This window comes from Protomyctophum parallelum (genome assembly GCF_964188405.1).
Source record: "Protomyctophum parallelum genome assembly, chromosome: 12".
Lineage (NCBI taxonomy): Eukaryota > Metazoa > Chordata > Actinopteri > Myctophiformes > Myctophidae > Protomyctophum > Protomyctophum parallelum.
Window position 1 is genome coordinate 6,027,637 of NC_139712.1, and position 14,328 is coordinate 6,041,964.

The 14,328-nt window shown below is 39.9% G+C and overlaps 1 protein-coding gene across 1 annotated transcript; it reads left to right on the forward strand.

Moving 5' to 3' along the window:
* Positions 1-491: 491 nt before the first annotated feature.
* LOC310867476 (piggyBac transposable element-derived protein 4-like) lies at positions 492-2,388 on the forward strand (the record flags this gene model as incomplete). Its single annotated transcript, XM_083777591.1, has 2 exons — positions 492-504; positions 842-2,388. 2 exons carry the CDS (start codon positions 492-494, stop codon positions 2,386-2,388), a joined length of 1,560 nt encoding a protein of 519 aa, XP_083633717.1.
* Positions 2,389-14,328: the final 11,940 nt, after the last annotated feature.

Sequence of the window (14,328 nt, forward strand, 5' to 3'; positions counted from 1 at the left end):
TTCCCTCTCCAATTCACAAAGTATGTATTTTATATATGTACTTGCATATCACACACACACACACACACAATGTCCATCCATCTTCAACCGCTTATCCGTAGTCTGGTTGCGGGGGCAACAGCTCTAGAGAGCTCTAGATTTCCCTCTCCAATTCACAAAGTATGTATTTTATATATGTACTTGCATATCACACACACACACAATGTCCATCCATCTTCAACCGCTTATCCGTAGTCTGGTTGCGGGGGCAACAGAGCTCGCTGTTGCTGTTGTGAATTGGAGAGGGAAATCTAGAGCTCTCTAGAGCTGTTGCCCCCGCAACCAGACTACGGATAAGCGGTTGAAGATGGATGGACATTGTGTGTGTGTGTGTGTGTGTGTGATATGCAAGTACATATATAAAATACATACTTTGTGAATTGGAGAGGGAAATCTAGAGCTCTCGAGCTGTTGCCCCCGCAACCAGACTACGGATAACCGGTTGAAGATGGATGGACATTGTGTGTAAGTGTGATATTATGCAAGTACATATACAACCGCTTATCCGTAGTCTGGTTGCGGGGGCAACAGCTCTAGAGAGCACTAGATTTCCCTCTCCAATTCACAAAGTATGTATTGTGTATACAGGGTTCCCCAATTAGCGGCCCGCGGGCCATCTGTGGCCCGCGGAGCGCCCCCTTGTGGCCCACGGAAGAATTTAAAAAAAAATATATATATATATATATATATATATATATATATATATATATTTTTTTTTTTTATTCTTTTGATTTTTTTTTTGGGCTGTTTACCTCTAGCGCTGATGTTTATTGTAAGTAATTATATATTTCTATTTTTTCAGGTCGAGGCAAACCACAGCGTGTTGAGCCAGAGTGGCGTCACCTGGATGCCAGTGGTTGGCAGCCCCAGTCCTTCCCGTTCACTGGAACATCAGGTCCTCGCGGCCAGGCAGCGGCCCTGCAGTCTGTAGAGCCTTCTGACTTTTTAGAACTGTTCCTCACAGACGAGCTACTGACTGAGATCGTGACGCAGACCAATTTGTACGCAGCGCAGAGCATAGCAGCGGTACCACCAACGGGTCAGTCCAGGATCAACGCGTGGAAGGATTTGGACGTCAAAGAGCTGAAGGACTTTTTTGGACTCGTCTTCCTCACCGGGCTCATCCACAAGGCAGATCTGGCAGACTACTGGTCAACCGACGAAGCCCTGGCAACGCCGTACTTTGGGTTGGTAATGGGTCGGAACCGGTTCCAACTCATCCTGAAGTTTCTCCACTACACCGATCGGCGGGAGGATAAAGACGACCGAATTTTCAAGATCCGCCCCATCCTGGACTACCTCGTAAAGAGATGGAAGGAGATGTTCCAGCCGGGTCAGAACATCGCAATCGATGAAGGTACGTTGCTATGGAAAGGCCGCCTTTCCTTCCGCGTGTACAACCCACAGAAACCGGTTCACTACGGCATAAAGTCCTACATTCTTGCCGATAGTGCTTCAGCCTACTGTCACAACTTGCAACCGTATATTGGAGTGTATAGCTCGTTGATGGACACAGTCACCTCTCTGCTTGGAGACTTGGCAGGGAAGGGTCATGTGCTATACATGGACAATTATTACAACAGTGTGTCTTTGTGTGAGCACCTTCTGCAACTGAAGACGCATACCTGTGGCACCATTCGGGGTAACAGAGGCCCACCCCGAGAGGTCCAGGAGGCCAGCCTGGCCACCCTGAAAAACCCTGACCGAATAGCTATGACCACTGGAAAAGTCATGACTGTTGCGTGGAGGGACAGCAAGGTGGTCAGAATTGTGTCGACCTTCCACCAGGACACTGTGGTCAATGTGCTGAAGTGGCAGAAAGGCGGAACCCGCATAGAATATGAAAAGCCTCAGTCGGCGGTAGACTACAACCAGTGGATGAACGGGGTGGATAAGCTGGATCAGCACATCACCTATTATCCCTGGACCAGGAAAACCTCCAAGTGGACGACGAAGTTCCTCATGTACCTATTCCAAATTAGCATGTACAATGCCTTTGTCCTGTACCGCATGCAGAACCCCGACGGTTGCTGTAAAGACATGAAAAGCTTCATCCACAACATCATCCTAAAGTGGTCTACGCCCAAACGAGAGACCCGGAGAGCGCCTCACAAAAACCCAAGGGTCAGGCTAACGGCCAACATTGCACCCCTGCCAACACGCCATGTCCTGGAAAAGCTTCCCCCCACTAAAAGGAAGCTAAACCCTGGCAAACGGTGCAAGATGTGTAGTCCACGGGGGGGTCCACGCCATGAGACCTGTTTTCAGTGTGTGGTGTGCTTCGTCCCTCTGCACAGAGGTGCATGTCACATCCGGTACCACACGGAACAAGAACTACCCTATGCATGATGTGACATGCACCTTTGTGCAGAGGGACGAAGTAATGTTTTTTTTATTTTGATGTCATGTTTCTTATGTTTTTGTTTTTTTGAAGAGGTGCTGTACTGAAATTTTTGTTTGTCATAGTCTCTTGAATAGTTTTCAGTTAGTTTTAGTCACCTGGAATGTTTTAGTGTTAGTCTAGTTTTAGTCGACTAAATCTACAGTTGATTTAGTAGACTAAAATGTTTTTTGGCGGGCCTTGATGCCGTATTAGTACAGGTCACCTAAAAACACACATGATGACTCATACAGGTGAAAAGCCCTTCTCTTGTACAGTGTGTGGTAAAGGCTTTACTGAGAAAGGTAGTCTAAAATCACACGATGACTCATACGGGCGAAAAGCCCTTTTCTTGTACAGTATGTGGTAAAGGCTGTGTTCCCAACATTTACTTGCTGAAAATGGCAGATCTACAAACTCACATGTCATGTTTCTTATATGTTTTTGTTTTTTTTGAAGAGGTGCTGTACTGAAATTTTAGTTTGTCGTAGTCTCTTGAATAGATTTCAGTTTTTCAGTTAGTTTTAGTCACCTGGAATGTTTTAGTGTTAGTCTAGTTTTAGTTGACTAAATCTACAGTTGATTTAGTAGACTAAAATGTATTTTGGCGGGCCTTGATGCTGTGGTAATGGCTGAAATATTCTTGGTTATGCACTTGGTTGAGTGCTGAAAATAGCAGATGTACAAACTCACAACGCATCGCGACGCGTTGTGAGCTTGTAGATCGGCTATTTACTTGCTGAAAATAGCCGATCTACAAGCTCACAACGCGTCGTGATACATGGCATGTATACTCTGTCTGTAACTACAGTGTTATTTCTCTGAAAAATAAATTTATGGTGGAGAGATGATTCAAAAGTGTCTGTTCTTTTCTCAAACCAAGGTGTATGCAACTGCCTAGAAGTAAAGCACTGAATATGCTAGACACTTATATATTTTTTCTGGGTAAAGTAGAGTCCTTGATGTTTCATTTGAGCTATTTCATGTCTTGGTCATCATACCACATAAGTTTATATTGGCCTTGAAAGAGAAATGCCTGGATTTCTCAAAGGGCCTTTTTGCTCAAACTATCGTGTATTCAACTGCCTAGTAAGTAAAGAACACAACATTCTAGAAACATATTATGTAAAGTAGAGACTTAGAGCTTCCAAATGAGCTATTGTGTGTCACTGTAGTCATATCACACAGTTTTTTATGGAGCTTCGAAGATTAGTGTAAATGGCCTAAAAGCATGGCCTACTTTAGTCAGCGCATGGTGTTTTCAACGGCCCATAAATATAGAATGCAACATGCTGGAATTTTTTGTCGTCTTTCTGGGTAAAGTAGAGATTTAAAGCTTTGAAATGAGCTATTGTGTGTCACTGTAGTCAAATCACACAGTGTTATATGGGGCTATAAACATTATCATACTAAAACGGCTTGTAACTCAAAATGGGTTCTCAGAATGGAACCTTTTTCACTCAAACCAAGGTGTAATAAAATGCTTATAAGTCAACCATGGAACATGCTACAAACATTTTTTTTTTCTGTATAAAGTAGAGACTTGCAGCTTTAAAATGTGATATTCCTTGACATTGAGGTCATATCACACATTTTTCTATTGGCATTCAAATATCTCTTCAATAGCTGGCATAAGTCACCATAAGCTGATATTAGGGGTGGCAGTCCAAGGGTTAACTAGTTAACCGCCAACGACGGATATATTGGTTTCAGGACTATTGCATAGTTTCACTTGAGGACTACTGTCCCTTTTACAGTGCAGTGTTCTTTTGGGCTTTTAGCCTTTCCAATTAATTTGCAGTGTTTTAATGCCAACCATATTTGGCTCAGAGTGATGGTGTGCTTATTTGCAGTGCTTTATCTTGTGTTTATGGACCTAGGAAAGGAGTGTAAACTAATGCAATTGATCCGATTCTTTATCTGTTTGGTGGATGACTTGATAACCTTCTATTGGTAATACTATGAATAGTGAATCTACGTTTTAAAGGAAATGTCAATACTATGAATAGTGAATATAAGTTTTAAAGGAAATGTCAATACTATGAATAGTGAATATACGTTTTAAAGGAAATGTCAATACTGTGTATCTTCTCTGAATAAAGTTATATTCCATGAAGCAACCGACAGTTATTGTTCACTCAAACTGAACACTTACCTTGGGTATTCCGGGTCTCCCACCATGTAATTGGGAGTGGCGTAGTAATACTGTGACATTAGGAGTACGTAGCGACTCCACTTGGTTACAGTAAGGTATCTGAAATAGAGGTATAGACAACAATCAGCATGTTATAACACAAGCTAAACTCACATGTAACAAGTGTGGTTGCCTGGTTGGTAATGGGATTAAGGTTAATGACTCACAACTCCACTACATCTGAGGCAAATAATGTACTTTTTGATCCACTACAATTATTTTACAAGTTAACCACTTGAACCCCAGCATCCCAATTCAGAGAAAAAAGGTTTTCCAAAAAGAGTTGATCTACAAGCTCACTCACAATGCGTAGCAATGTCACGTGGTGCGAGTTTGGATAATGGCCATTTGCAGCAAAGACATATGGTGTAGAGGGGATAAAAGAACGCCATATACAGCTCCATCTCAATTAATTTGAATATTGTGTAAAACTTATTTTTCTTCCGTAATATAATTCAAAAAGTGAAACTTTTCATATATTCTCAATTCATTGTGCATAAAGTGAAGTATTTAAAACCTTTTTTTGTTTTAATCTTGATGAGTATGGTGTACAGCTCATGAAAATCAAAAAATCCCATCTCAACAAATGAGAATATTTTACGAGAGAAATGTGAGAAATGTAGACCATCTGAAAAGTATATTAATGTATGCCGTCAATACTTTGTCTGGGCTACTTTTGAACAAATTATTTCATCAATGGGGTGTGGCATGGAGGTGATATGTAACCTTGTATTGTTGAGTCTCATGTCTCACACCTTCCTCTTGACAATACAACCTAGACTCTCTGTGGAGTTCAGGTCAGGCCAGTTGGCTGGCCAGTTAAGCACAGTATACCATGGTCAGAACACCAGTTACTAGTAGTCTTGGCTCTGTGGGCAGGTGCCAAATCAAGCTGGAAAGGAAAATTAGCATCTCCATGAAGCTTGTCAACATACTGAAGCACTCTAAAAAGATGGCTGTGTTGAAACCATTGTTAAGTTTTCACTATCAGTGGCTCAACACCAGCAGATAACATGGCCTAAATCATCACTATGTTTTGTCATGTCCAGAGTCTCAACACAACCATCTATTATGATATTTTACAGCACTGTGTGCCTCCGTACATTGACAAGCTTTATGTTGATGCTGATCTTCCTTTTCAGGCAGCACTTAGCACCTACCTGCCCACAGAGCCAAAACTACTAGTAACTGGTTTACTGACCATGGCATTACTGTGCTAACTGGCCAGCCAACTGGCCTGACCTGAACTCCACAAAGAATCTAGGTTGTATTGTCAAGAGGAAGCTGTGAGACATGAGACTCAACAATACAAATTAATGTACGGCTGTTATCAAACAAACCTGGGCTTCCATAACACCTCAACAGTACCACAGGTTGAACTTTTACACATTAGCCTATCCTATTTCATTGAGATGGAGCTGTAGTATAGTTGCAACTAGGAATCTGTTTTTAGGTTTCAATTGGTTAATGCATTTCTTGTTATAATAATGAAAATCTTCAAAGTGGCCAGTAGCCTACGCTTACCACTTAGACTCTCGCCTCTATAAGTATATTATAACAAGAAATACATTGACCAATTGAAACCTATTTTATGGTTTCATCCTTGGAAAATAGCAAGGCTACTGTGCTGTAAAGCGACACGCTTGTATTTTCAAATACATTTGAGTACTCTTACTTAGTACTATAATACATGTATATTTGGAAGCCAAGTAGGCCTAAAGCAGCTACTAAAACTTTACTCAAGCTGTGGAAACATGACTTTTACTTGTGACTGAATATTTTCTACATTGTGTTATTGCTACATTTATTGAAGTAAGAACCGAGAACTTGTTCCACTACACATTAAATACACTTCCATGTACCATGCCTCACAGTCACAGGCACAGGCTTGGTGAGTTGAAATACAATGCTAATTGCTAAGGCATTTTCCCTTTACAGTCTCTCCACCACTAACAGTGTCTTGATAACACTGTAGCCTATATGACAGCTATTTATTGACAATAGTCAATAAATAGCCTACAACATCAGCATTTTTGTTAACTTGATATGATGCTGTTGGATGTTGTAATAAAAGTATAAATTAACTGATTTACCTGTCGTCCACTGAAGAAAAAGTTGCTGTTTGTTTGTGGTCTCCACACGGACCACACGCATTCTGACGATTGTCTTACCCAGCTAACATTTCCCCGCTAGGTACCGCCTCCCGCTGTCTATTTCTTCGCGTAGCACGCCCGGGCGCGCATGGACATCGCGCCGTTCTCTTCACGTCAAGCGATCGCGCTCATTTACATTTTAATGCCTCGTGAATTTACAGTGATGTACAGCCCCTCCTCACGCTGACGTAAGGCTTGCCTCCCCCGCCCGACTCTCTCTCTCTCTCTCTCTCTCTCTCAGGCATGGATGTGCATCTATGTATAAATAATGTTTTGCCTTGTTTTAGTTTTTATTCTTATGCCGTTATTGTATAAACTCATTAATAGTGACCTATTATTATTATTATTTGATTATTATTATTAATAATAATAATAATAATAATATTTAGTACAGCAGGGAGTCCAGGGACTATACTTGTATATAGTATATACAAATATACTATGGGCGCGTTCGGAAATACCACACCGGAGCACACTCGCCTATTAGTTTGCATTGCACAGTGGGCTCAGTGCGCTATTTCCGAACGCGCCCTATATTTTAGCCTGTAACCAACCTGGCACCAGTGTTGCCATGTCCGCTTTTTATAAGTATACTTTGGGCTTCTTTGTCTGTTAAGTTGCTTGTAAATATTTATATTTTTAGTTGTGGGTGCGGTTTTTTGGGCTTGTTTCCTAACCCCCAAATTAATATATATTTGTCGTTATGAGCTTGTACATCTACTATTTTCAAAAGACCTAGTAGATTATTTTGGGATTGTTTTCATAGAACTTGTTGCTTATTTCTCTCACGCAATCTGGCAACACAACTTGAAGCAGCCAGTTTACCCTCTCGTCTCCAGTCTCTGAGTCCACCAGGATTAGGGTCTGTTTTCCACACGATATAAACAAAACAAACATTTGGAAAATAAATCCTCATGGATACCTTCTCCTCTCGTTACATTTTGTCTATAGGTGACTTTGGTGTCTGTCTGGGGATATATCTGCCGTGTGTGGTTTACAATTTAGAGTAGACATGTTCTTTATTGATCAGTGTTTCTACCTAGCCTCCATGCTAGCTAGCGAAATAGCTAACTCCATTGTTGTTGGAACAATGTTCAGCTCTTGGAATAGATTCCGGTTTTAATAGTATTTAAGCCAATGTAAACTGTGAAATGAGGTTATAATGTAACTGTTGATGTTGCCGTGTTTGTTTTGCAAAGGTTTTATTACTTTAGCAAATATTCTTCCTTTCTTGCCTCCTAATGCCTGATTTTACACCGTTGCAAAATCTCTTTTTTGTCATCTTTGTTTCAGAACTTGAAAACCATGAAACTCAAGCATTTTCTAAAGTAAGTAGGCCTACTTATTGCTGAAAATAGCTGGTCTACAAGCTCGCAGCACATGTTTGCTTGTAGATCTTCTGTTTTCATCAAATTGATTTTATGTACATACAATGTTTACCATTTTGTTGTTACTGTGATTTCAGACACAGGACTTGGATCTGTTGGGCGTACAAACGGTAAGAACATTTTCTACCACTGAATTAAGGTTGCATGCTACAAGCTCTCTTGCCTCAAGTTTGCTGTTACATTTGAAAGAAATTTTACTTGAATTTGATTTCATTTTACAGACAAGGTGACATGCTGTACAGATCTGAGACAGGTCTCAGGTCTAAATGGGTTAAGGCAGTGGTTCTCACAGCCATCAAAACGTTATCCCACATTTCACAGCAGTGATGGTAGGTAGGCCTATTTCAGAATGCCTGAATTTACACTTGGTTGCATGGTGAAAATAGTCGATCTACAAGCTCACGTGTTGTGAGCCCTATACAAATGCAATCCATATCAATTTTGTATTTGATTTTGTTCAAATTACAGATGAGGAGGTCACGTGGAGATGATGGTGATGGATAAATAAAATGGATAATAAAAATGGTAAGAACATTTTCACATTTTGTCACATGTCACATTTTAGCACAGGAATAGAAATTAGAAAATGGCTGGGTTTTTACCCACAGGGCAACTGTTAAGTCATCGATCACAAGCCAGATAAATGATTAAGGTGAAAATAATTTATTTAATTAATTCTGTAATTTCAGACGAACTTTCGCTGGAGGAAGACCTATCGACTTCAAATGCAACCTCTGCTGGAAAGGCGCTACCACCAGTCGGGTTTCCCTGACTATACCCAGCCTGCATTGTCCCCGCAACATCCACACCTCAAGGAACGCACCCAGCTTTGCGTGCTCGAACATACAGACACGGGGACATACACACATTGCTACGCTCAGAAACTCCTGACTCCACTCCACTGACTTCTAAATCCTCACAGATTTGAGTTAAAACGTTTGCTGCAAAAAAATATATATTTACAGATTTGTGCCACATTTTCACGATGTTTCAAAATTAGCAAATCTACAAGCTCGTTTTCAACAGCTTACAGCTTTTTAAATAATGGTTAAAGTGGCTAAAACCAGGGGATCTTGGACTTCAGTGACGGGGACCTGGGGTCTGAGAGCCGGAGACGTTGGATAGGGTGCATTCTGGAACTTCTGCTAAGCAGCCACCACCAGTCAGGCTTCAGAAAGGAAGGAAACGGCCAGGCACAGCAGGCAGCTCATCAAACGGTGGTCCGTGGCTCAAATGCTGAATAACTTTGGCATGAAAAGGGTTCAAATGTATGCTGCACGATTTCTTGCTCAAAAGGTGAATCTCGATTGTGTGTTCTGTTTATTGCTGTGTAACTGTTATTGCAACATTACTGGGCCTACATAACTAACCACACAGAATAGACTTGGTGTTTTATATACATAAGAAATTAAACTTGAACTGATTCCACAAAATGTCTTCTAAATCCTCGCAGATTTGAGTTAAAACGTTCACTGGGTTTGGGCCACATTTTCACGATTAAAAGAAAAAGCAAATCTACAAGCTACAAATCTACAAAATCTGCCAACAATCTAACGGCTTTTAAAATGATGGTTAAAGTGTTTAAATGGTATGACTGGTATGTTGTTCCAGGGACCGCGCTACGAGCTTGTAGGTCTGCTATTTTTTTTTATCCTGAAAATGGGCAAATCTTTGAATATATATTATTTCAGAGCAAACGTTTTTAACTCCTTTGCTTCTGGGTAGTCCCTGAAACAACGTATTTACAGATGGGTGTCTGCGGCCAATTTCATAATATTTCTGGGGTCCTTGACATGACATAATTTGAGAACCACTGATATAGAAACATGGGTTTTTCAGAAAACTGGAATTGTGGACACAATCTTATCCAACAATGTTCTGGTGGTTTCAGGAAAGTTGGTGTTTTACTGTTTTATAGATTTTAGGAGCCAGTGGTTCTCAAAGTGTGGTCCTAAAGTGCATTCTCAGCAAAATTACATAAAAATCAACCACTTGTATTCTAAACGTGTCTGTTTTAAAATATGTTTATGTTTATGTGCCTTTATGTTTAACATGGCTGTCTAAATGTTTTCATTGTAACTTTTTTTTTTCCTAATAAAGAAACAAAATGAAGTATACATTTGCTGCTTTATTATGTTTCTATAAATATGTGGGAGGGAGGTGAGCATGGGGGAGGATCGAGGGGTCGCAATATATATGGGGGGGGGGGGGGTGTCTAAAGACAGCTTCACGCTGTCCTGCTGCTGCTGTCCGTAGCTGACGTTCGAGTCGCGGCAGAGAAGCGGGGCGCCAGCTATACGCGCGTCGGGGCGCGTGGCCCACGCTGATCATGAACGACTTGCCCACGTCGCGTCACGCGCCCGGCGGAGGACACGATCCGCGGCGCGCAGGGACCGCCTCACGTCGGCGGCGCGCCATGACTTGCTAGCTGGGTAGTTGTAAATCCATTCTTCTGCCCTTTATTTCAGTGCACACATGTGCATGTTTAGCACTGTGTTTTAATCTCTGTAACTTTATTACCGTTGGATGCAGCTGCCTGATGATCAATAGCCTACATGAATTAATAACATTGCGCGTGATCGCGCGTTGCGGTAAAATCCGTCTTTTATATAATTTGATCAATCCATGACATCCATGCGTGATCGCGCGTCGCGGTGAAATCCGTCTTTAATATAATTTGATCAATCCGTGACATTGTTGTTCAAATATTGAATGAGAAGACATAGTGTAGTACTTCAAAGTGGAAGCATCATAACACACGTCTAAGGTATTTTTTCCCCTGACTTTCTTTTGGTAAGGTTTTGACTCTTTCACATCAGTGCACGGCTGATTCAAGCCATGCATTTAGGGGTAAAAAGGTACCTTTGTACATATTAATAATGTAATGTAAACATACAGCATTTTTAAATTTAGCAATTAAAAGCATGGGTCTAAAACTACAAGTAACTCCATGGAATAAATTATAGCCTATAGCGGCAAGTAGTTTTACTCCACATGTAATTATTTGAAAACTCAATTAGCCTACTAGTTATTTTTTAGATTGTATTATTACAAAACATACACTAAACAACGTCCGTCCTATATTTCTATATTGCAATATTGATACTTTATCATCTCTATTTATTCTTATTCTAAGAGTTCTAGATGACCTTCTGGCTTCTTTTACTAAGTGTCCACTCAAGTCATTCTGTGCAGTTGACAGTGTGGAGTGGTTAGAGGATGGGGGGAGTGTTTATGCAAGTATCTAGGGGTGGAGACAAGTAACCATTGTCACACCCATTCCTTGGCTCAGAGATGCTAAATAATTTGAAATCTTAGAATGGCTAATTCTGTACTTTGGTGTTTACAGTTAAACAAGTTTCAAATGGTCATATCTTCTTCATTTCCCCCCCAATTTCAATGAGCAATACATCATATGAAAGGTTACAGTGTGCAGTTTCATAATATGTAAAGAACTGAAAAATGACCATGGCCATATTAAACCACTGGCACTGGTCACATATGATGACTCATACAGGGGAAAGGCCCTTTACATGTACCGTTTGTGGCAAGGGCTGTAGTAAAACGGCTGATCTAAAAATACACATGAGGACTCACACAGGGGGAAAACCCTATATGTGTACAGTTTGTGGCACAGGCTTTAGTCGAAAGGATATTCTAAAATCTCATATGATGACTCATACAGGGGAAAGGCCATTTACATGTACCGTTTGTGGCAAGGGCTGTATTCATAATGGGGCATTAATTGTACACATGAGGTCTCATACAGGGGAAAACCCCTTTACGTGTACAGTTTGTGGCAAGGGATGTATTTTAAAGACTAATCTAAAAAGACACATGAGGACAGGGGAGAATTTTTTTACGTGTACAGTTTGTGAAAAAGTCTTTAGTCATAATTGCAATCTAAAAACACACATGAAGACGTGTCATAAAGAGAGAGATTAAAATGTCATATTAATTATTATTCATACACCAGTTGCGCAATTTTAACTAGCAATCACTTAGTTGTATCATTTGTTTAGATTTTCTTTATAGAATAGTTGTCTTCATATAATGCATCTTATTTTTCAAATAAAGGTTTGACAGCTACAGCTCCTTTATGTGTGTTCATTACAAGAAGCTCATCACAACACATGTCTTTCACTTCCTTTAAGTATGGACATCTACTGTGAACAATACAGTGACAAGAATGGCTTAATTTTACATGATTCATACCAAACTATTACTAGAGCATGATAGGAGTATTAATTGTACAGTGAACATGATAGGAGTAAGTCTTATTATCACAGTGTGCATACTGTCCATTGTACTTAGCCTGTAACCACATGTACATCTAGCGTATAATAAGAAATGGTTCATGTTCTAACCGTTTTGTTTAAGGATGGTGACACATCCCATAGTCATACTGTGATGGTGGTAAAACTATGACAGAATAATAGTAGTTGTGGACATAATAAGTTGATATGTTATCTGACAATTGATATTAATGAAACATGTCTTTCAGATTGACCAGTTACTCTTGATGGACGATTAAGTCAGTTGTGTGTACAGTAGATGTGTCTTTACATGTAAGGTGCTACTGTCAATACCAGTTATAACACAAATCAATGTATTGTTATTGTTAACCCTGACACACACACAGGTTTGTATAATACTCATGAAGACGTCAACAATTTTAAACGTTTATCTCAACAACAAAAAAATCTTGGGAGGACCCGGAAAATGGACCTCACAACGTCTATTTATCATGTTATACTATACTTGTGAGGACATTTTGGTAAGACGTTACACACTATGTTGTATTAATCATCAGGGCATCAACAACACAGTTGTCTTATGATTATGAATGCCATTTTGTTGTCCTAAAGCGGTTAAATATGGTGATACAAGGTTTCTGCCTGACAGCAACAATATCCTATAGATATTTTACAGAAGTGACTGTTGGCTACTGTAAATACCGGACACAAACCTGTTAAAATGCTGCAGATGGCAGGGATACTCCATAATGGAATGTAGCAGCTATGTATGTATGTAGCTGCCTACACTAAGACAAATGTTTCAAGTTCCTCTCTTCACACTGTTCTGAATCTGACATAACTGAAGACAGTGATGAGCGGGATGAGACCACGGATGACCAGTCAGGTTTAAACACACTGAAATCACACAATATAAAACACATGGGAGGAAATAGTTGACCTCAAATCACCCAAACAAAGTCACTCCATGAGGAGTCAAATAGGTAAGAAATGTTTAAATTAAATTAATTTGTGTCAAAAACAACGCAAATCACGTGTCACCAGTGAAATGCATTCTGGGACGGACACAGATTGATACTGGGACACACACAGGGGAAACAACTCAGACCCTGATACTACAGCTACTCTTGCGTCCAGAGACGAAATGTTTTTATAATCGTCATGGTTATGAACATTTTTGTTTTTTTTGTTTCACACTAAACCCAGAGGTTTAGGTTCTAAACACTTATTTGTAACACTAATTCCATTATTAGAGAATTACAGAATATATTTACAAACAAATGTAAAAAAAAACAAAACACTGACCGTAATTTCTCCTTTTTCAAATGAAGGGTTGACAGCTACAGAACCTTTGTGTGTTCACTACAGAAAGATCATCACTAGACATGTGTATGTGCATCTTGTACTGTAAACAATACAGTGACAAAGAGACAAAACTGAAGTAATTGTTTTGGAATGAAGGATGGTGGATAAAAGTCCAGCGCTTAGCTTCAAACCTTGACTTAGTCATGGACTCAGAACTCCTAGCAGCCACATTAGCACCATCAAAGTTAAATGACGTATGTCCAAATAGGTGCTAGAAAAACTTGTCCATGTATTAATCTTCAGTACTATTGTCGACTATTGTAACAGTGTTACATGCATGCATGTTTGTCGCTGCCTTTCATTGAGATGGTGTAAATAATGTTCTATACTGACATTTAATTTAAATTAATCTGTTTATTGTTTTTGCTATTATTTTCTTCGCTCTGTGCCCTGGATGTGCTTTTCAATAGGCAATAAGGTTCAAATCCAGGGTAGAATAGAAAACTTTTAATTTATCTTAATTTTTTCACTAACTCTGATTGTCATTTTATGTTTCATTTGCTTAATGTTTGATATAAAACATATTGAGTTGCCTTGTTGTTGGGAGCAGTGA